This window comes from Anabrus simplex, chromosome 1 (assembly GCF_040414725.1).
Source record: "Anabrus simplex isolate iqAnaSimp1 chromosome 1, ASM4041472v1, whole genome shotgun sequence".
In the NCBI taxonomy this organism is placed as follows: domain Eukaryota; kingdom Metazoa; phylum Arthropoda; class Insecta; order Orthoptera; family Tettigoniidae; genus Anabrus; species Anabrus simplex.
The window spans coordinates 394,718,051-394,742,103 of record NC_090265.1 but is presented as its reverse complement, the minus strand read 5'-3'; the positions used below and the strand labels follow the sequence as shown (position 1 = coordinate 394,742,103).

The 24,053-nt window shown below is 39.4% G+C and overlaps 1 protein-coding gene across 2 annotated transcripts in view; it reads left to right on the top strand.

Moving 5' to 3' along the window:
* Positions 1-23,526, top strand: part of LOC136866550 (queuosine 5'-phosphate N-glycosylase/hydrolase) — a 73,761-nt gene extending 50,235 nt beyond the window's left edge. For both annotated transcript variants that reach the window (XM_067143642.2, XM_067143634.2), the window contains 4 exons: positions 20,748-20,861; positions 20,984-21,098; positions 21,204-21,274; positions 23,123-23,526. In XM_067143642.2, the coding sequence (XP_066999743.2) occupies positions 20,748-20,861; positions 20,984-21,098; positions 21,204-21,274; positions 23,123-23,352 (530 nt within the window). In that variant the 3' untranslated portion in view covers positions 23,353-23,526. The remainder of the gene's footprint in view (positions 1-20,747; positions 20,862-20,983; positions 21,099-21,203; positions 21,275-23,122) is intronic.
* Positions 23,527-24,053: the final 527 nt, after the last annotated feature.

Below are 24,053 nucleotides of genomic sequence, written 5' to 3'. Positions count from 1 at the left end.
GCCCGTGGGACTGGCACCCGTGACTAGTACACCTAGGTGAGGAAACTCATCGGTTTGCGTTGGCTATGAGTGGCGCCATTGTGTGAGAAACACCATAGGTCTGCGTTACCTGTACGAAGTACAATACTTATGAGTAGTACCATCTAGTGTGGAACGCCGTGAGTCTTCGCTACTTTTGATTAGTACCCCAACATGACAAATACCATGGTTCTACTTTACTTGCGACATGTACCATTCTGTGGGGCCTTAGACATGGATTTTGCACCCCTTTAGGCATCAAGCATCATTGTGCTTTATGAGTGGTCCCTTGGTCAGTAATACCCTTATTTACAATCTTTTTTTGAGTCTGATCCACTGTTTTGTTTGTTTGGGTTTTTTTTTTGTTTTCGTTGGGTTCATATCCATCCATTCATTCTTCATGACATTTTTTATTTTATTTTGGTCAGTGGATTAATTTGAACTTTTTGTTATTTCATTTTGTACCATTAGGGGCCGATGACCTTGATGTTAGGCCCCTTTAAACAACAAGCATCATCATCAACAATCATCATCATCATCACTTACATGGACTGACTTGCAGTCTTGTCTGTATATCTTTTAACCAGTCCTATGTGGGAGCTGTTCTCCTTCGCTGTTTTATCTTATTAGTTACGGAACCAGTACTATGCCACTTGTGGATAAGTTGATGCACGTAACATTTTGATGGTACTGTAGAACCGGGAAACTGTCTACAGAATTTTCAAAGGCACCGCTTACCTGGTTTCTTCTTCTTGTGCAAATAATGCTCAATCAAAAATATTCTCTGCACTGTAGTGTACTTCACCATTACGATAATAACCTTACAACACACCTTAAAATTCCAGTTGTTACTAGCGAACTGAGCAACAGAGCTAAGCATTTGCTGCCTCAGCTGTCAATACTTATCACGCCAGGCTTGACACAAGCCATATGGCACTCTCTTGGGTATACCCATGCCCTGTAAGCAAAAGTGTAAAGTCTTAAAGTATACTCCCTGTAAAATACTGTTTATATTTCTTACTTAGTGCCAATCAATATATCTACATATTTCTTTGTCAGCATGATAGCCAGCATGAAGCAATAATTTAAAAATTCTACCTCCCAATGTGCAAAAACTGGGCACCATTATCTCCAAAAGAACTTCTGTTATATGTAGAGGTATTATTTTGACAGGTAACAGGCAAAGACCTTATACTAGAACAAGACAGGATAGTGCTATGTTAAAGCACAGTAATAAAAGTGGAAGACTGATGGTGCTGCCATCCAGCAGATGTGGAGTGATGTCAATTCCTGGAGGCTCTATAATGGTAATTTATTGATGTTATTACAGATAAATTTTTCATCTGATTCCGCGGTCTAAGGGTAGCATACCCGTCTCTCAGTATAAGAAGCTGTTTCAATAATAAAAACCGCCTTTCCAATACATAGTATTCCTTTATATTTAGGATAAAATCATTCTGTTTGCACTCCTTGCCTTATATGAGTGAGTCTCACGCAGCAGAAAGAAAAATATACCAACAAGCCCAATTTGGAACATATGAGAACAATTCAAATTCTACCTCACATTAGAAAGTGTTTATTCACCAACAAGTTTGTTCATGAACAATATTCTCGTATTGACAACATAAAATTAATGCCAATACATTTTGTACAAATGTTACTCCAGCAACATCGAGAACAAGTTAAATGTTCATAACATAGGCAATTATCAACTGTAGAAAATTATAGTTAACGAAGTTTCAGTGACAGTCATACAAGTCAAGCAACATTGAATCAATACAATTAGCCAGATCTAAAAAGGTTTTTTAAAAATAATTTTAAAGGATGTTCATCAGATGAGTTTCATCAATAAAATGTTAAGATAGATTTTAGACAAATATGTTGTAACTTCAAGACATAATTTTTATTGTTATATAACTTGTAAAATATTATAAGATTTGTCAATCAGGTTTACAAGCATAATTTAATCCAATAGAATAGATTCATGATCTTATATAACCGTAAGTAAATGATAATTGGCTGATGATGCTCACGAAAAAGGAGCGAAACATGTACCATATCAACAACTTAATAAATATGTAAGGTTTTATCACGTTTTTATTGTATTGAATAGGTGGTATTTAACAAAATTAAAAGAATTTGTATCACGCTAGCTGCTAGTCACGCATAAAATTTATCTCGCTAAAATTGTAAATAGCAGGTGATATAGTGCTTGAGGTGATAAATATATTATTAGATTTCTGCTGAAGTTAAACTTATGCTATTAACTAAAATAAACTACCAGTGTTCTTAATAAGTACTAGTAAGTTTTCATAATGGCTCCTAAGAAGCATCCCCAAGCAAGCCAGCCAGCCATAAGGTGCCAGCATACAAGACACCATTAAGCAAGCCACAGCTGAACAGTTACAGCCCCTAATGTCACAGCTCCAGGAACTAATAGTGGAATACAAGGAAACTGACAAACAATTACAAGATCAGCTTCAGGCTCAGGACAGGAAACTTGAGAAAATCAAACGACTTTGAAAACAATCAAGATGAACTGGAGCAATACCAGCGGCGGCAATGCATCCGTATTTTCGACATTCTGGAAAAGGAAGGGTAAGATCCCGATGTCATTGCAATACACATTGCCAGAGTTCTTGGTGTTGACCTTGACCTTTGGGACATTGACAGGAACCATCACATTGGAAGACGACTGGGCGCGAAACCACGACCCATAATAGTGAAATTTGTTTCCTACCAGAAGCAGAGTGAAGTTTTCCATGAGAAAAGAGGACTTAAGGGAACAGCAGTCACCATAAGAGAGGATCTCACTGCAACAAGGCTCACAGTCCTTAAGGAGACAATTTGGAGGTTTGGTGTATGTCAGGTATGGAGCATTGATGGAGTAATTAATATACAAATATACAAGAACCTCGTTTATCCAGCCCTCATTAATCTGGATCTCCGGTTTATCCGGATCGAAAATAATTTTTTTTTTTACGTGTACAATATTTCTTTTACGGGGTCGACTCTTCTTGAATGCCTTTTCCACCAAGGATAGTTAAGGACAGGAATTAGAAGTAATTTGGCCACGGTCTATCAAAGGTAGCGTCCCGGCATTCGCCTGGAATTGAGAATGGGAAACCATGGAAAACCATTCCTATGACGGCCGAGGTGGAATTTGAACCCACGCTCTTTTGAATGCAATGCACTACTAACGTGCCTCAGCACGCAGAGCAACGCTGCTCGGTAAACATTGTTTAGTCACTTCATCAGTCACTTTTTTAATGACGGTCCTGCTGACATGGAGTCTATGATACTCATCCGCTACTGCAGACGTTATCTCAGGTTCACATCGTTGCTCAATAATGACCCGCTGTGAGATTACTTAAGACGATGAAAGAGGAAGGGAATGAGTTATCATATCCAGTAGTCTGTGAGAGACCACATCAGTAGCTGAAGGTTAACACCACGTTGTACAGTTACACTATTTTCCTGTGCAGTATTGTAATGTTTGAGTGAGCGTGAAATGGCTTCAAAACAGAAGAAAGTGGTTGTTTCCATGGACAAAAAGTTAGAAGCATTAAATGGGATATACAAAGGTGAACTTTTGAAAAATATTGCTGTAGACTGTGGCACATGGACTTCAACTGTGTCTGATTGGGGGAAGAAAAAGAAAAAAAAATGAAAAGAAATTGAAGACTTTGCTTTGAAATGATGGTGAAAGTTTGTTTAGAGAATTGTGCCACAGTAAAGAAAGCTAGAAATGAATCTCTATATGATGCATTATTCATGTGGTTTAGTGAAAAAAGAGAGCATGGTGTTCCGATTTCAGGGTTGATTTTACAAGAAAAGGCGCTTAGTTTAAACAGCAAGCTAGCAAATGGAGATCCTAACTTCGCAGCTAGTCAGGGTTGGTTGGAAAGGTGGAAAGCTCGTCATGGCATACGCCAGCTTTCAGTGACTGGTGAAAGTTTTTCAGGGGATAAAGTCGCTGCTGACAGTTTCATAAAGGAATTTCAGGACATTATTTGCTCCGATAACTTAAAGCCAGATCAGATATATAACGCCGATGAAACTGGGCTGTTTTATCGCATGCTACCAAATAAGACACTAGCATCTAAATTGGATGAATCGGCAAGGGGTTATAAAAGAAGTAAAGATCGCATTACAATTATGGCATGCACCAATGCATCTGGAGGACATAAATGTCCTCTCCTGTTAATAGGGAAATAAAAAAATCCACCTGCTCTTAAAAATGTGAATCAATCTGCCTTGCCGGTTTCTTACACATCCCAAACAAATGCATGGATGGACAGTGGAACTATCAAAAACTGGTTCCAAGAAGACTTCATGCCGAACATAAAAAGGTTTTAACGAAATAAGGTTTACCCCTGAAGGCCATTTTGTTCACTGATAATGTGCCGTCACATCCGGCAGTAGAAGGGTTGGTCAGTGGTGATATCAGAGTGAAATTTCTGCCACTTAATTTAACAGCTCTGTTGCAGCCAATGGACCAGGGGTATTGGACAACATCAAGCGGTTATACAGGAGGAAGCTGCTCAGCAAACTGATTGAAGAAGAGGGGAGATATGGTGTAATTTCATTACTGAAATCGATAAATTTGAAAGACATTATTTATATGATCGCATCTGCATGGGATTGAGTTAGTGAAATGACAGTTAAAAAGTCTTGGAAGCGTCTATGGCCTTCTGTCTGTGCATCTACCACCGAGGTTTGTGAAGTTGTGGACTCTTCTGAGTTCCTTGACACATTTGCACGCATTCCTGGATGCTTGGACATAGATGAGAACAACGTAAATAATTGGTTGATAACTGATTGTAATTCAGGCTGCGGCATAATTACAGATGAAGAAATTATTGCCTCTTGTTCCTCGGCAAGTAATGACGAGAGTGATGGTGAATTTGAAAATGAAGCCGGCACTCCATCAGAAAAAACAATGACTCATGAAGAGGCAACAATGCAGCTGGACAAACTGATGACCTATTTAGAATCCCAGACTGAAACCACATGAGCAGAACTGATGTTAGTAAAACGTCTTCGTGATCGTGCTGCGCGTAAACGCTATACAAATGAAAAAACATTAAAAACTCACACATTATTATTATATATTATTTCCCGCAGCGCCTAACACAGAGCAAGTGGCTTTCATTGCAGTTGTAGTAAGTCCAGGGGGATCATGTGGCAACGCAGCGCTCCCTCTCCTTTGCTCAGCGCCACATGCTGTGAGCTGTCAGAACATGCACGTTGTTTTAATAGGACTATAGAACAACCTACATAGAAGATATATGGTAGTAGAACCCCCTTTTACCGAATCTCAGGGGGATTTGATATTTCTTCCTTAAAAGGGGGTTCAGAGTAAATAGGCTATATATCACAAGAAATAATCCTCAATACATTCATGTCTTTAACTAATGTAATGTCAAGAAATAATAAACAAACATGTTAAAAATATTAAAAGTCAAATTATCACAAGAATAACAGAAAACATTTACAAAACAGCAGATGTAACAAATACCATAGTGGACCATTGGGAGCACAACCTGCAGTAAGGAAAAGAGAATTAGGTACCTATTACTGACTTGCAATTTTAACTTGAAGAAATAGAAGCCTAACATAATTTTAAAGAGATTTGTGAAAAAAGACCATGAAAATGGTGAGAATAAGCATATTAACCTTCACTTTCTGAAATAGTTCAGTAGAATAGTTTGCTTCCTCTTACCCAGGTGTCTCACGGAAAGAAGTTTACTCTCAATTTGATTGAGACTGTTGATGTGGTCTTCATCAACGTTGAAGATGGATAAGTACCAGCAGACAGTATCCAGTCCCTCCACTGCTGCCCAAAAAATTGGTTCTGCTAGATCCTCTTCTTCCTCTACTTTGTCACCGAGCTCGATAGCTGCAGTCGCTTAAGTGCGGCCAGTATCCAGTAACATATGAGTAACAACACAGTAAAGGTTTCCTAAATTTAATCAAAGGTACTTTTCCGAGACAGTTACCCTTTCTCCCGCACCCTTCAGCCCCTCCTTAAGCCCTCTTCCCCTCCTAAACCACCTCCACTCTTCCTAAGCCATATATAATTTTATACGTGTCATTTCACATTGCATTCTTCATTATAAGGACTTACTGTTTTCCATGATTATATAATTTTTACAACACTAAGCCCCCTTTTATACTTTGTTCCAAACCTCTTATGTATATTCCTTGTATATTTATTAGCTATTACTCACCTGTCCCATACTAACATCTCTTTTCATTTACCTCATTCACTTGATATGAGTAAAGGAGTGGAATCGGAGGTAAGGCCTTTTGCGGATGATGTTATTCTCTATAGAGTGATAAATAAGTTACAAGATTGTGAGCAACTGCAACGTGACCTTGAAAATGTTGTGAGATGGACAGCAGGCAATGGTACATTGATAAACGGGGTTAAAAGTCAGGTTGTGAGTTTCACAAATAGGAAAAGTCCTCTCAGTTTTAATTACTGCGTTGATGGGGTGAAAGTTCCTTTTGGGGATCATTGTAAGTATCTAGGTGTTAATATAAGGAAAGATCTTCATTGGGGTAATCACAGAAATGGGATTGTAAATAAAAGGTACAGATCTCTGCACATGGTTACGAGGGTGTTTAGGGGTTGTAATAAGGATGTAAAGGAGAGTGCATATAAGTCTCTGGTAAGACCCCAACTAGAGTATGCTTCCAGTGTATGGGACCCTCACCAGGATTACCTGATTCAAGAACTGGAAAAAATCCAAAGAAAAGCAGCTCGATTTGTTCTGGGTGATTTCCGACAAAAGAGTAGCGTTACAAAAATGTTGCGAAGTTTGGGTTGGGAAGAATTGAGAGAAAGAAGAAGAGCTGCTTGACTAAGTGGTATGTTGTAGATGTTGATTCCCATAGGGAAGCAGGCCAAGCAGGCATCAATTTTTGATAATGAGACAATGTCTCTCATAGTGCATTGGCACTGCTGGTGGCTACAATTAGCCTACGCAATGGCCTCCACGGTATGCACTATCCAGCGTCTTTGGTAGGTGTGCTAGGTACCAACTGATGAGCCCAGCCTAGCACACGGGGGCCGAAACACTGGCAACCAGGAATGAGTTAGCTGGAAAATTTATAATGTCCAATAACGGACCATTTATATTGGCATTAAGTGGTATGTTCCGAGCTGTCAGCGGAGAGATGGCGTGGAATTACATTAGTAGACGAATAAGTTTGAATGGCGTTTATAAAAGTAGGAAAGATGACAATATGACGATAAAGTTGGAATTCAAGAGGACAAACTGGGGCAAATATTCATTTATAGGAAGGGGAGTTAGGGATTGGAATAACTTACCAAGGGAGATGTTCAATAAATTTCCAATTTCTTTGAAATCATTTAGGAAAAGCCTAGGAAAGCAACAGATAGGGAATCTGCTACCTGGGCGACTGCCCTAAATGCAGATCAGGATTGATTGATTGATTGATTGATTGATTGATTGATTGATTGATTGATTGATTGATTGATTGATTGATTGATTGATTGATTGATTGATTGATTGATTGATTGATTGATTGATTGATATTCCATAATAATCTTACTGTTAAAATTAACATGTTCTTAGGATTTCGTCAAGAGTGATCTTTGCTTTGATGTGGCTGATGATGACCCCTAGATGGGTCGGAACTAGTTCCATGTAATTTTAAAATATTGTGAATATATTTTGTATTGAATATGTGGAAACCTTTACTGTGTTGTTACTCATATGTTATTCTCAGTTCAATACGGACCAACAACATGAAATTTATAACCCCTAATGCAGTATCCAGTAATCGGGAGATAGTGGATTCGAGCCCCACTGTCGGCAGCCCTGAAGATGGTTTTCCGTGGTTTCCCATTTTCACACAAGGCAACTGCCGGGGCTGTACCTTAATTAAGGCCATGGCCGCTTCCTTCCAATTCCTAGGCCTTTCCTATCACATCATCACCATAAGACATTTCTGTGTTGGTGCGACGGAAAGCAACTAGCAAAAGAAAAAAAAGTACTTTGTCTTTTTTGCATTGTCACAAAGGTCTCCAACATCCATCTGTGGTGCTGATGTTAAGAAATCATCATCACAAGTAACAAATTCTTTGAATGTTGTGGCACTCGAGTCCTTTGATACAACCCCCAAATCTTCCACAATGTAATCAGTAGCGTCATCTTCATTAAAATCTTCTGAAATGGCACCAAAACCTGCATGGTCAAAGCAGTTTTGAATAGTATCTGTTGTGACTAGTTGCCATGCTGCTACAAACATATGCATGACTTGGAGTATTTTCAATTTCATTTCCTCATTTCTTTCAAGGCAAGAAATAGCTCTTTGAACCAGGGTCTTCCTGTACCTCATTTTCATAGAATAAATAATGCCAAGGTCCAAAGGCTGTAGGTGACTGGTGCAGTTAGGAGGAAAGAAAACCACTTTGATATTCCACACAAAAGATTTATCTGAAGAATGAGCTGAACATTATCACCAGCATTATCTTCCTTCCTGCTGATCCCATCTTAGCATCCAAGCTTCGTAAAAATTTTAGAAATATCTCCGATGTCATCCACGCATTTTTGTTAAAATTGTATTTGCACAGGAGTGTAGGGTGTTCTTGTAACGTGTTGATTCTTAAATTTTCCAATTATTAGTGGGGGTATTGTTTCACTCCCGTTGCTGTTAACACATAACAACGCCGTCAGTCTTTCTTTAATTTTTTTGTCTCCGTGGAATTTTTCTCCGCGAACAGCATGTCTTGGACGGGAGCAAATTGGAAAACACTCCTGCTTCATTGGCGTGAAAAATATCCTTAGCATCATATCCTCAAGACGTCAAGGCAGCATATACTTTTTTCAGTACACAACTGTATCGTCATTAACTTCCGCACTCTCACTGCACATGTTTTGGAACGAAAGATTGTTTCATTTTTTTAAACAATCAAACCAGCCATTAAAAGCATGGAAATAGACGAAACCCAGCTTAAGTGCGACTTCTCAAGCTTTTTGTTTAAGTATGTTCCCGTCATTTCGGGCATTTTCACTCCTTTTTTTTCCCTCAAATCATTTCATTAAAATGTTTTTGAGTTCCTCATACGGTGAAGAATGAATATTCTTCCGTATTTTTTCCACAGAACCGCACTCCACTTCCGCGGTCAGAATAGCTTCCTTCTGTTTCATGATGCCAAACAGCGTAAAGAGTGTCAAGTCTCTTTTTTTTTTTTGCCATCTGTGACAAAGATTTTTGGCTATCCTTTCAACATCACTAATGATGTCAATCTTTTGTTGAAGTGTCAGCTTCTTACATTTAGCAGCCATAATGAACGTAGACCGCTGTAACTCGCAGTACAGCTCTTATCACAGACACAAATGTAACTCGTAGCATAACTTGCAACACAGGGGAAAAAAAACAGTGAATGAAGCTGGAGATATTCTTCAGTTTGCACCCTCCGCACGATTCCTAAGCAGTGATTGATGCCGCGAGGCGGAAATGCCTAGTTGGTGTAACAGCGCTGCAGCTATACGTTAAGGCAGCTGACCATACTAGAGTCGTAACCATTGAACTACGTTAGTGAAGATTCTCCTTTTTCAGATAATGATTGTACATAGGATAATATTTAATTTCATTATGGGATTGTTTATACATTTTTTAAATTTATTATTATTATTGATTGCCATTGTTATGGATGCTGTAAAATATGACAGTAGAAATCTCACAGGCTACATGTACGGTATGAAATTAATCATTTTAATGGATATTTAAGGTCAACTACCGACCCATCCTGACTAAAATTGTCTTAACTCCCGAACCGTTCATGCAAATGATGTACTTTCAAGATTATTTTAATCCTTAATGAGTCCTAAATGAGGTTAAACACTTTATTTGGATGTAAAATTTGGGGAAAATTTATTTATTTATTTATTTGTTTGTTTGTTTGTTTGTTTGTTTGTTTGTTTGTTTGTTTATTTATTTATTTATTTATTTATTTATTTATTTATTTATTTATTTATTTATTTATTTATTTATTTATTTATTTATTTATTTATTTATTTATTTCCCTGAGGTTCACTCAGCCTACACCAAAACTGAATACCAGGTTAATTCCTGGGGGCAAAGGCGGCCGGGCGTAGAGTTAACCACTCTACCCCATTACGTGCCGAGGTTAACAATGGTGGAAGCCTTTACCTTCCACTCCTCCAAGGGCCTTCATGGCCTGTACGGAGGTGAATTTGCTTTGCTATTTATTTATTTATTTATTTATTTATTTTATTTTATTTTATTTGAAAAGTTTTCTTTTTTTTTTTTAACCGCTGACTATGAACCAAAATCGCCGTAAAGGGCAAATGCTTTGAGATAGTATATGCCCTCGCAGACTGTTTTGTAGAGCTTGAACAGCTCGACATTTCATACACTTACACTTGAGGCCTATCGATGATGGTTCAGGCAACGTAAGCCATGGAAGGCACAACTTTCTACTTATTCCATAATTTTTTCTAGAATACATAATAATTTTGTTCAGTATCCATAGCCATTGCTTTTAATCTCCTGAAATATATCTGTTACCGGGTTTTGGTGGTAGGTAGAGGTGTAAGAAGGTGCGGGCGTGAATGGGTCTCAAACTACGGAATCAAAGTTAATGTAAAAGTTAACAAGGTTATATTTCCTTTTCAATATTAAGTAATAACAGAGAACAGGTACTTAGTAGCCGAAACACAATTTGAAATGTACAATTACAGGGATTACAGAGTTTGGGCTTCGAGCCCTGAGTTCACAATTTTTGAGCAACTAGCCCAACTTTCCGATATACAAATTTTAACAAAGGGGCAGAAGACCCCAATCAAACCCTGGAGCACTTGCTCCAAATTACACAGTAAAGCCTCCTCGAGGCATACAACACTCCGTTTCCAAAAGAGCCACACGCTCTTTAATTTAAGCCTCTTCTAGGCCACACCAAACTCCACCTTCAAGTTGTCCTCAACGGACATAAACACAGGGGTAAAATACCCAATCTACTGAGGTCTATTAAATGAAAAGCAGGTTAATTGAATGACCTCTAAAACAATTTGAGAGGAGGCGAACTTGCACTCCTAATACACTTTGATTTTAAAACCTACTTTGGCACTAGGCCGTTATTACAAGGGCTAATCCCATACTACAGAGGTGACTTAATAGCAATTTACATTACATTACGGAAGAATTGGTTGAGAGAATAAGTTCACCTCAAGACGATGTGAGTGGGAGCTCGAGAGGGTTAAGCACTCTCTATCCCGATATGTCGTTTTAAAATAGAATAGATACCAGTTGTTTTTACATTTTAGGAAAAGGTTACATGGTTGAACGCTTAGAACCCGCCCCGAAAGTTAAACTGCTGAGCAAGAAAAGAAAGAATTTATTAATCGGCCATTACCTTATTGTTGACCGCCGCCGAGGAAAGAGGCGCTTCCCGCCTCCTGGTATGTACTTAATACACTGAAAGATGGAACAGAAGTGGCCCGGAGACCCTAAAATCAGCAGTTTATATACTCTCGCGGAAGTTTCTAGGCGTTAGGGGAATGAAAACACCCGCCCACAATGTTTTTATTGGATAGGACCCCGCAACAGATACAAGTTGGGGGAAGATACACCAGATTGGTCAGAAATTACTAAAAGAAATTCGGGATTGGATAAATCTAAAACAAGGGGAAAAAGAGGGGTATTCAGCCAACTTAAACAATAACAGAAAGAAATTTAACAAGAAACAAACTTTTGAAATAAAAATTTCTCCAACAAAATAGTTCTTTGACTCCGCACTAGGGTGCGCTATTGTTGATCTTCAGTAGTGTCCTCTAGAAGAGAAAGTTCACACTTCTTACTTCAAGCGAAACAAAAACACATCAAAAGTGACACAGTTCAAAAACTCAAAATTTTCCACGTGGTGACATCTTCTGAGAAAGTAGAGAATTAATAGAGTAGATAAAGTTCAACCTTCCTCCAGAAGAGGAGTTTCAACTGGCGCAACTTTTAAATAAACGGTGTAGAGGTGTACCGCCCGGTACAGACCTCCCCCCCCAAAAGTTCCTCCAGGGGTGACACATGAAATCAGTTTGAAACAAAGTCCAAGTAATGATGTTGATACGAAGATAGATAGCAGGAGCATTTACAAGATTTCTTAATTCAGTTTCAAAATGTTGTTGTTGTTGCAGGTGAATGAAAGTCTTTAAGTTTGTAGAATTTGAATTTCTGAAGATAAACTTTTAATACTTAGAAGTGAAGAAAAATTTTTTGCACGGTCCACCAAATATTGTTGTTGAATTCCCAAATGTAGTTATCTCTTATAGTAACTGTCCATGTAGTTGATGTTGATGAAGTTGGATGGCCGGACCGGCCGTTGCAGCATGCGTCCAAAAGGAGGCCGCTCGGACCCCTCAAGTACCCTGAGATACCGCTCGCCCGCACTATGAGGGGAGCAGAGGTGTTGAAGCACGCCGCGCCCGCGGTGAACATATACAGGCTGCGGGCCAGTAGCAGGTCGTGCGCCGCACATCAGCCTTGGCCGGGAGGAGAGCTCCGGCTCGCCGTGCACATGTCGTCCTCGCTGGAGAGGAGGGGGCCCATCCCCCTCCCCAGTCGCTGCACGGCGCTGCGCGGCTGCGGGGCGCTGAAACATTAAAGCTAGGCGGCAGAATTGTGTTGGACTATCATCTTCTTTGAGGGTACAGGCTTGTAAAGAGATAGAGGGGCCAGCGGCGTGCAGATATCCATGGCATTTACTATTATGAAGCCACAGTGTAAGGTGGAGCAGGAGACGGGAGCGTGGTAATGGCCGTGGCAAGAACAGGATGGCAGTTTAACGGGTCGGGGCAGATTTTACACAAGGCTTACATCTAAAACCAAAATATTACAGAAGGGGCAGAATGCCTTAAAAGTGAAACTCAAAAAAATATAACCTTCATATCCTTTCAAATTATATGAAGCAAGTTGAAACTAAATTTACACCGGTTTCACCTGTGACAGGTGAACCCTAAATATCCTCTCGGTGGCTGGATTGCTTAGTAACAATGTAACCGGTGTGAGAAAATCGAGAATGATGCATGGCCCATGGAATCTGGGGGCAAGCTTGCCCGCGGGAACAAAATTCTTGACCATAACCTGGTCACCTACCTTCAAAGGGGTGGGTCTCCGTCCACGATCATACCTTTCCCTAACCTTTTCATGAGACACTTTAAGATTGGCTTTAGCCTTCTTCCAAAGATCTTTAATATTGTCCGGATCTATTGTCTCGGGTAGAATGTCACTCAGAGACCAGAGGTTAGAGAGCGGCGTGTTGGGAACAAACTTGAACATCAATGAAGCTGGAGTGAACTTATGAGATTCATGAATCGCCGAATTCAAAGCAAAAGCTAACCAATGCAGGGACGTGTCCCACCTGGAAGGATCTTCATGATGATAGGCGATAAGTGCGGACCTGAGATTACGATTAACCCGTTCAGCCAGAGATGGTTGAGGGTAATAAGCAGAAGTGGTTACATGAGAGATGGACAAGTCAAAACAGAATTTACGAAAAAGATTTGATGTGAACGCCTTAGCATTGTCAGATACGATATATTGGCACGGACCAAAAGAAGCAAAAATAGAATTTAGACAGGTAATGGTGGACTGAGCGGTAGCCAGCTTAGTCGGAAATAACCAAGAAAATCTGGTAAAACCATCTACACATACAAAGATGAATTTGTTGGCATTTCCCTTCGACTGGGGGAAGGGTCCTACATAATCAATATACAGGCGTTCCATGGGGCGCGACGCTTGATGAGAAGACAAAAGGCCTACTTTAGTGGACATGGTGGGTTTACTGATCAAACAAGATTTACAAGCTTTTACAAGTTCCCGAATTTCACCGTCCATACCTTTCCATATGAACATTTCACGAATCTTTTCACGAGTTTTAAAGATTCCAAGATGCCCCCCCAATGGGGTCTCATGATAGTATTTGAAGATCATAGGTACAAGAACCGCTGGAACAACAACTTTCATCAACTTATCATGCCTCGAAGGGCAACATAGAACACCATTCCTCAGAACATAAGGGACAGCATGTTCCCCAGAAGAAAGGGTTTCCATTATCGGAGCCAGCGTCGGATCTTCACGTTGGTATTTCTCAATATCCCTAAAAAGCATGGGAGCATCTGTTAAGATGGCGTTAACACCAGATAGTATGGACTCGGAAGGTGATGAACTGTCGACCGGTTTGTGGGTCTCTACGTCGTTATGAAACATACGGCTGAGTCCATCAGCAACAACATTTTCGGTACCTCTGATATGTCTAACATCAAACTGGAAGGCGGAAATACGAATAGCCCAGCGGGCTATACGACCAGTACGACGCGGCCTACCTAAGACCCAGCTTAAGGCTTGATTATCTGTCTCCAGGTCGAATTTAACGTGTTCCAGATAGAGACGGAACTTTTCTAAGGCAAATAAGACTGCCAAACCTTCGAGCTCATAGATGGAATACTTGGCTTCTTGAGCCGACAATGTCCTAGACGCATAGGCGATGGGTCGCCTCCCTAGTTCAGTCTCTTGAAGAAGGACTGCAGCTACTGCTGCCGACGACGCGTCGGTTTGGACGATGAATTTCTTCGAGAAATCAGGCATAGCAAGTACAGGGGCATTACAAAGAGCTAATTTAAGGTCTTCAAAAGCGGCTTGTTGAGAAGGTCCCCACTCGAATTTGATGCCTTTCCTACGAAGAAGGTTTAAGGGCGCCGCTCTATTAGCAAAGTTAGGAATGAACTTTCTGAAGAAATTCACCATACCAATGAACCTGGCGATACCTTTAATGTCCTTAGGAGGTTTAAAATCACGGATGGCCTGTGTTCTAGAATGATCAACTGCTACACCATCGGGTGACACAATATGCCCTAGGAAAGACATAGAGGGCTTAGCGAAGGCAACCTTGGACAACTTAACAGTTAACCCAGCCTTACGAAGGTGATCGAGAACTTCTCGCAGATGATCTAGGTGTTCTTCAAAAGTCTCTGAAAATACTACGACATCATCTAAGTAGTGATATAAGTACTCGAATTTGATGTCGGAGAAGACCCTATCTAGTAGCCTAGTGAGCACAGCTGCCCCCGTGGGGAGCCCGAAAGGCACGCGGTTGTATTCGTATAAATTCCAGTCCGTGGCAAACGCTGTAAGGTGTTTAGACTCTTCGGCAAGGGGAATTTGATTATAGGCCTGATTTAAGTCCAAGATGGTGAAGAACTTGGCCTTACGAAACCATGAAAAACAAGAATGAAGGTCGGGAAGGGGCACAGATTGTAACACCACCTTCCGATTGAGAGCCCTGTAATCAATGACAGGCCTGAAACCTCCTTGGGGTTTCGGTACTAAAAAAATAGGCGAAGAATACGCTGACTTAGAGGGCCTAATAATACCGTCCTTCAACATCTGATCGATGATTTCCTTCAGAGCCTTCATTTTAGGTGGAGATAGCCTATACGGTGGAAAACGGACAGGAATCGAATCCGTAACCTCAATTTTGTATTCAATAAGGTCAGTGACACCAAGAGTATCAGAGAACACCTCGGGAAACGACTGACACAGTTTGCGAATACTATCAGCCTGCTTCTCAGGTAGATGTCTAAGGTCTAACAACATCTCATCCTGGATAGGCGAAATAGAAGAACATGACACAGAATTACACTTTAATAGTGGGATTTTACAACTAGAAGCAAATTTGAATGTGCACGACCTAGACTGCAGATCGAGCACAAGACCATTGTGAGAAATAAAGTCCGCTCCCAGTATGATGGGGCAAGACAAGTGCTTAGCCACAAACAGTTTAATTTTCCATGTAAATTTAAAAACACGAATTTTGACCAGTAGGGAACCTAGAATTTCTAATGGAGATGAATTAGCCGAAACGTATTGAACAGGAGAAGAGACATAGTCAGGAAGTTTACAAACCGTTTTCAATTTAGAATACCATTCAGCCGCAATAATCGAACAAACACTACCTGAATCTAAGAGAGCTGTTATAGGCTCATTATTTACCTCAATCTTAAGAAAAGGAACAGGTGCGGGGATATCCGCCGCAATCCTAAGACATTCTTTAGGGCATTCAAAAGATGAACTTGAAGGCTGATCGTTTTCTGCATTTACAATCTGTTTACTAGGGGCTGAGTCTCGGGAAGATGGATTAGTCGACTCAGCCGAAGCCACTAGTCACTTTTTATTATTGGCATAGGTGGAATTTGCACCAGAAGTTGAGCAGGAGGGGGTGCTATTTGAGTTTGGGCAATTCTTGGCGATATGTGAGAAGGCCCCACATTTAAAACAGCCTTGTGCTGAACCAGCTCCATTATTTGCCCTACTACTTTTGACTAATGGACATTTATTGCGAAGATGGTCAGGCGACCCGCAAGCATAACATTTACGGGGCGTGACTGGTCGGCGAGGTGGAGGCCGAGTGTTACTAAAGGAAGGCGGGGGTTCTTTCGCTACACGCAAAGAATCGGCGTATCTAACTCCTTCCGCTGAGACGGCCAACGCTTCAAGTTCAGAGAAAGTTTGCGGGCACGCCGCAAAACACAAGTATGACCTATAAGATGGTGAAATGCCTTCCACAATAGCTTGTACAATTTGATCCTCAGGGAAGTGAAGAGCAAACACCCTGGTATAAAACTTAATGTCTTGTATGAAATCAGCCAAGTTTTCATCCAACCTCTGTACTCGATAATAGTACTTTTGAATCAGAGATGACCTCGCGCGGGCGGGAATAAAGTTTGCAAGCAAGTGTGCATGAAAATCTTCAATAGATGACTGTTCAGCTATGGCTCTTACTATTTTGTCGGAGAGAATACCAATAGCATACGGATAGATAATTTGCAAGATTTGACATGGAGACAGAGAAAAAACAAGGGCATGATCCTGAAATTCCACTAGAAATCTTAAAAATGAAATTACGTCACTGGTGGTATTAACAGAAAACTTGGATATACCTCTGAGCAACATTGCCAATGGATGAGGCAAGCTACTAAATCCGGGTGACATATTAGGTAAAGGTTTCAATGGCAAGGAAGTCAATTCAGAACGGATGTTACTCAATGATGCACGACGTTCAGATTCGTTGTCCAATGGGGCAGGGATAGTTTGAGCAGCAACGGTTATCCTATTAACTTCTCCCTTGGGAGGCGCTTCCTCACTACCTGTATTTACTATGGTGGGTTGATCAGATTTGGGAGGAACTTCCCCAGTTAACAATTGAGTGACCTTATTAGATAATTCGGAAATATTTTCCAGGAGCGTACTAGCTTCCTTCCTCTGAACGTCATTCAGTTTTAGAGACAACAGATCGTTAACCCTATTCGAAAAATGATATAGCCTGCCTTGCACACGCTTAATTTGATTTGGAGACGGATCATTTTCATCAAAAAAACTAACTACAGAAGCTAGCCCAGTAATATTCTCCGTGATCGTGGAAAGAGAGTCGTCAATTTCTTTCTCTCCCAAATTGGGGATGGAAATGGGCAAATCAAGGGACTCTCTAAGCTTGTTAGTGTCTACTGCAACCGTGCCTCCAGATTGTACATTTCTAATAGTCAATTCATAGATCAACTCCTCCTTGCGCAAATAGTTAAGAAGGAGAACATCGCGAGGGCCGGGCATGATGACAGAACAACTTGGAAAAAATCAAAAAATTCCAGCAACTGAGAAAATGGTTAGAGTTCGGAACAAACAATGTTTAGCCGTCAAAAGGGGCTAAATTGAGACCCATTCAACCGCGCTCTGCTACCACTTGTTACCGAGTTTTGGTGGTAGGTAGAGGTGTAAGAAGGTGCGGGCGTGAATGGGTCTCAAACTACGGAATCAAAGTTAATGTAAAAGTTAACAAGGTTATATTTCCTTTTCAATATTAAGTAATAACAGAGAACAGGTACTTAGTAGCCGAAACACAATTTGAAATGTACAATTACAGGGATTACAGAGTTTGGGCTTCGAGCCCTGAGTTCACAATTTTTGAGCAACTAGCCCAACTTTCCGATATACAAATTTTAACAAAGGGGCAGAAGACCCCAATCAAACCCTGGAGCACTTGCTCCAAATTACACAGTAAAGCCTCCTCGAGGCATACAACACTCCGTTTCCAAAAGAGCCACATGCTCTTTAATTTAAGCCTCTTCTAGGCCACACCAAACTCCACCTTCAAGTTGTCCTCAACGGACATAAACACAGGGGTAAAATACCCAATCTACTGAGGTCTATTAAATGAAAAGCAGGTTAATTGAATGACCTCTAAAACAATTTGAGAGGAGGCGAACTTGCACTCCTAATACACTTTGATTTTAAAACCTACTTTGGCACTAGGCCGTTATTACAAGGGCTAATCCCATACTACAGAGGTGACTTAATAGCAATTTACATTACATTACGGAAGAATTGGTTGAGAGAATAAGTTCACCTCAAGACGATGTGAGTGGGAGCTCGAGAGGGTTAAGCACTCTCTATCCCGATATGTCGTTTTAAAATAGAATAGATACCAGTTGTTTTTACATTTTAGGAAAAGGTTACATGGTTGAACGCTTAGAACCCGCCCCGAAAGTTAAACTGCTGAGCAAGAAAAGAAAGAATTTATTAATCGGCCATTACCTTATTGTTGACCGCCGCCGAGGAAAGAGGCGCTTCCCGCCTCCTGGTATGTACTTAATACACTGAAAGATGGAACAGAAGTGGCCCGGAGACCCTAAAATCAGCAGTTTATATACTCTCGCGGAAGTTTCTAGGCGTTAGGGGAATGAAAACACCCGCCCACAATGTTTTTATTGGATAGGACCCCGCAACAGATACAAGTTGGGGGAAGATACACCAGATTGGTCAGAAATTACTAAAAGAAATTCGGGATTGGATAAATCTAAAACAAGGGGAAAAAGAGGGGTATTCAGCCAACTTAAACAATAACAGAAAGAAATTTAACAAGAAACAAACTTTTGAAATAAAAATTTCTCCAACAAAATAGTTCTTTGACTCTGCACTAGGGTGCGCTATTGTTGATCTTCAGTAGTGTCCTCTAGAAGAGAAAGTTCACACTTCTTACTTCAAGCGAAACAAAAACACATCAAAAGTGACACAGTTCAAAAACTCAAAATTTTCCACGTGGTGACATCTTCTGAGAAAGTAGAGAATTAATAGAGTAGATAAAGTTCAACCTTCCTCCAGAAGAGGAGTTTCAACTGGCGCAACTTTTAAATAAACGGTGTAGAGGTGTACCGCCCGGTACAATATCTTTCACTGTAAATCACGTGAATTTTGCAAGAAACCTTCCACCTAAATGTATATTTCTTGAAGTTACTTGTGTCTGGCAGCATGTATGCATATGTCAGTCATGCCTCTAGACCCATACAGCTAGTCTCACCGGAAACCGTACTTCACTCCCATACAGCCATCATTCCAGTACGACCTACAGTTCAATTGACATAACTAACTAACAGCATCTAGCATGATGATGACTGCTGCTCGCCAGTAACAGTGATTTCCGGAGGCCGCGCCAATTTATCACAGTTCCACACATTGCTAAAGGAGCGCTTTCATTTACCGCGTTAACTTCGGACTGAGATCATGTGAAAACAGAAGTTAATTAACATTTAAAACAAGTTTAGAAAAAGTATCTTATTGCAAATTTTCGTTACAACGGAATGTGTGATTGTAATTTGTGTGAAATATTATATTCCTTAAAAGCAGACCTTTCCTTATGTCAGGGTTCATTAGAAGGGGTTTTAAGTAATGAATAAATCCCTTCCAGCTACATAAATGTAGCCTGAATGAGCAAATAGAAGAAAGAAACAAATGAACCCCAAATCCCATGGCGCAACAACCCTAATAGGCCCGCCAAATGACTGCTGTTCGACCCAAAGGCCTGCAGTTTATGAGGTGATGCATCATCAGTTTGACAAATTCTCTTGGCCGATATTCTTCGTTCTCTAGACTGAGGTTGCCATCTCACCATCAGAAGCTCCTCAATTGTAATCATGTAGGCTAAATTGAACTCGAACCAACCCTCAGATCCAAGTAAAAATCCATGACCTGGTAGGGAATCAAACCTGGAGCCTCTGGATGAGAAGCAGGCGCAGTACCCTTGGACTGCGGGAGTGGCAGAAGAAACAAATATGTGCATAAAATATAAGTAAATACAGGCCAATATCAATCAGTCAGTCAAGAATAAGGAAAAAAAGTGCATTTGTAAAGTATGCAGACCCATTTAAATAACTTGGAAAACTAAAATAAGATTTGGATTGATTTTTCACAAGATTGAATGTCCATACATTGCACACATATGGCCAGCCATGCGGAGATAATTTCATTAATTTCATATTATACAGAAGCTTCAAAACAATTCTGAGAAGAGTGACTTTAATTTATATCATAACCCATAGTATAGTAGATTGCAGTCAGTCTAATACTGTTACTCCACTGCAACTAGGGGTGCTGATTACAATTTCCATGTGTTTTTGTCAAAGCTGTCAGTGTCTTCTTTTATAGTAAGGCCTTTGTTTCAGGGATGGCTTGATAGCCTCTATAATTTGTAAGTTGGTATTTGGAATTAGTCATTATCTTATTTTAAGTATGTTATTGGCAATAATCATAGGTTAAACATCTGTTCTATTCAGCTGGCCATTGAAATGCTTAGTTAGGTAATTGAAAATTAATTGAATTAAATTGTCTAATGTAAACTTCTTTGTTTTAAGGCACTTTTGTTAACTGTATCAAGGAAAGCAAACAGTCTGCCCAAGCTCTACTGAAATTAATTGTTGATAACTTCTCATGCTTTAAAGATGAAGCAGAGTATAAAGGGAAAAAAGGTGAGATTTTACTATAAATAAGCATAATTTTATTTTAGTTAATTGTGTGCTAATTTTGAGTATCTTTTGTTAGCCAGGTATTATAGTTTGAATCTTACAGGACATTATTTTTATTTATGCAGTGTCACTCTACAAAAGAGCACAGATATTGATCGGAGATATATGGGCTTGCTTCCGAGGCAAAGGCTTGGGAGAATTTAAAGACATAGATACAATTGTAATGTTTGCCGACTACAGGTTAGTTGTTATATTTTATAAGCTTTTATTTAATACCTCTGAAATCATTCATGATTACTGGTAAAGTTTATATGGATAGTAGAGCAGTATGTGCATTGCTTGCAGAATTCCTCAAGTGTTAGTCCATTACGGTGCCATGAAATACAGTGATGACCTGATGAACAAGCTGAAATCAGGTGAGTGTTTAACCCTGATAAACCCTACTCCTTGTACAGCATAGTTAATCTTGTCTCTTTGATTAAATGAGAAAAAGACTAATTAATTTCTTGCAATGGAACAGTCAGCCTCATAGAAGTTCAAAATTACTGTAACTTCTGTCTGGTGACTTGATGTAGCTGTTTAATTTAAATCCTCACCTTAGCATATCTTTCTAAATAATACAAGCTAGGTTTATCATATCATTAAACAGAAAATGGATTTGTTAGATTAGCTAATCTACCATTTAGTCCTATTCTAGTTCTGATCTTAGCATATCCATTGTTGGCTCTTTTGTCAGAGGAGGAGGGAAGCTTGTAATTGTATCTGAAAAATCACAGCTGTGTAGTCACTTGGATAGTTTTATTTATCTTCAATTTGATCTGCAAAACCCCTTGACTATTCTTGCATATTCTCATGCAAATGCACATCATTTCCTTGTGAATGTTTACTGGTCCTTACTTTTTACTTCCTAAAGCAATAATTGGAAAGGAGTGAGGAATTATGAACGTTAAAATAAGAATAAGAATTTACACCACCTTTCCAATACTTATCTTTCCTTATATTTAGGATATAAACATTACAACAGGTGTTGCAAACTGGGACATGTTTCGCTTAACTGTCGTAAGCATCATCAGCCAAAATAAATCTTAGCCTAAAGTTAGGTCAGGGCCCCGAACCTAGTGTTCTTAAAATATATGGTACCCTAAGATTCAACATTTACATTATAGAAAATTAAATAGGCTTAAAACTAATGTGAAAACATATAAGAATATTCATCATGGCTAAGAGAAAAACACACAATCGTGTTGACAGAGGTTAAAAACATAAAGTACAACATAGAGCTGGTAGTGAAGTAATTAAAATCATTGCTGCCAGTCAGTTTATAAGAATGTTCATACCGGGCGAGTTGGCCGTGCGCGTAGAGGCGCGCGGCTGTGAGCTTGCATCCGGGAGATAGTAGGTTCGAATCCCACTATCGGCAGCCCTGAAGATGGTTTTCCGTGGTTTCCCATTTTCACACCAGGCAAATGCTGGGGCTGTACCTTAATTAAGGCCACGGCCGCTTCCTTCCAACTCCTAGGCCTTTCCTATCCCATCGTCGCCATAAGACCTATCTGTGTCGGTGCGACGTAAAGCCCCTAGCAAAAAAAAAAAAAAGAATGTTCATACATAAAAATTAATATTATATTCTTTGAAATGAAAAAGGTAATTAGAATTGTTAACTAATTAAATCTCATTCTTGCATAGGCACATGAGTCGGGTACGAGAGATCACATATTGTAGTTGACCTGGAGTAGTAACACTTCAAACAGGATTGATCACGCCTGAGATTTAATTAGTTAACAATTCTAATTACCTTCTTCATTCCAAAAAATATAATAATCTTTTTTTTGTTATGTATGAACATTCTTATATGTTTTCACACTAGTTTTAAGCCTATTTGATTTTCTATGATGTAAATGTCGAATCTTAGGGTACCATATATTTTAAGGACACTGGTAGGTTCAGGGCTCTGACTTAACTTTAGGCTAAGATTTTTTTCGGCTGATGAAGCTTACGACAGTTAAGCGAAGCATGTCCCAACTTGCAATACCTGTTGTAATGTTTATATCCTAAAAATAAGGAAAGATAAGTATTGGAAAGGTGGTGTAAATTATTATTATTATTTTAATGTTCATAATCTGATGTCCAATACGGTCTACAATGAGATTTATTACTTGGAGTGAGGGATGTCGGTTTTTAAATGAACTTTTTCAGTGATCACCATGTTTGTGTTAAATTTGTTTTTAATTCTTTAATAATGTCATCTTTTATTTCCTGAACAGATGTTTTGCTTGAAAATGGAAGCAATGAAGAAGTTGAAATTAGAGGATGTTCTATTGAGGCTGTGGAACAAGTTAAAGATACTGTCCTAGCAATGCTCAAGAAAGAAAATATTACAGACTTGCTTGTGAATTCAGTTCTTATTGATCATTATTTGTGGGATTACAGACGCAAGCATGCTGATTCATTGGAAGTTATACCCTTCCATAAAACAAAAAGTATTTATTACTGATATGTTTAAAAATTGATTGTTTTGTACCAAAATATGACAAATTTAGGTTTTTACTGATTTGTTATTGCATTTGACCACATGTAATGGTGAGTGTTTTTAACAAGACTATTGTGTAAACATTGAAATAAGATCTGTGTAGTTTTGTGTTAGTATAAAATAAAGATATTTATAAGACTTGTAGCTTATTTCCTTCATAATCACTTCTACACACTTCTGGAATGAATAATGAAATAACTGCTTTATCTATATAGTATGAGGTGAACTACAGGTTGCAGTGTAATCACACTGTCACATAATGTTCGATGATCAGGCAATGGCAGTTCTCTTATGGAGATCTGCTAACTTGGGGAATGGATGTAAGTCTAGGAAACAGGTGGAGAACAGAGACTTACTGTGTAAGAATGCTTAGATAGAGTATGCATAAAAGAAAGACATGGATCTATTTCCTAGACTTACATATATTTTGCTCCTGCTAAGTTTCTTACCTGAGCATTTATAACTTGAGGAATGAGCGGAGCTAGGATGATCAGTTCCTTTCTTCCTCACAAGTATATGTGTCACCTCAAACCCCTTCATGTTACATAAATAAATTATTTATATACAATAACAGTAAGAGCAGGATGAAGGCACAAAATGAGAATAGAGACTTGTTTGTAGTGAAGACATGCTGGAGACAAGGAAGTGTGTAATCACTGCTTTAA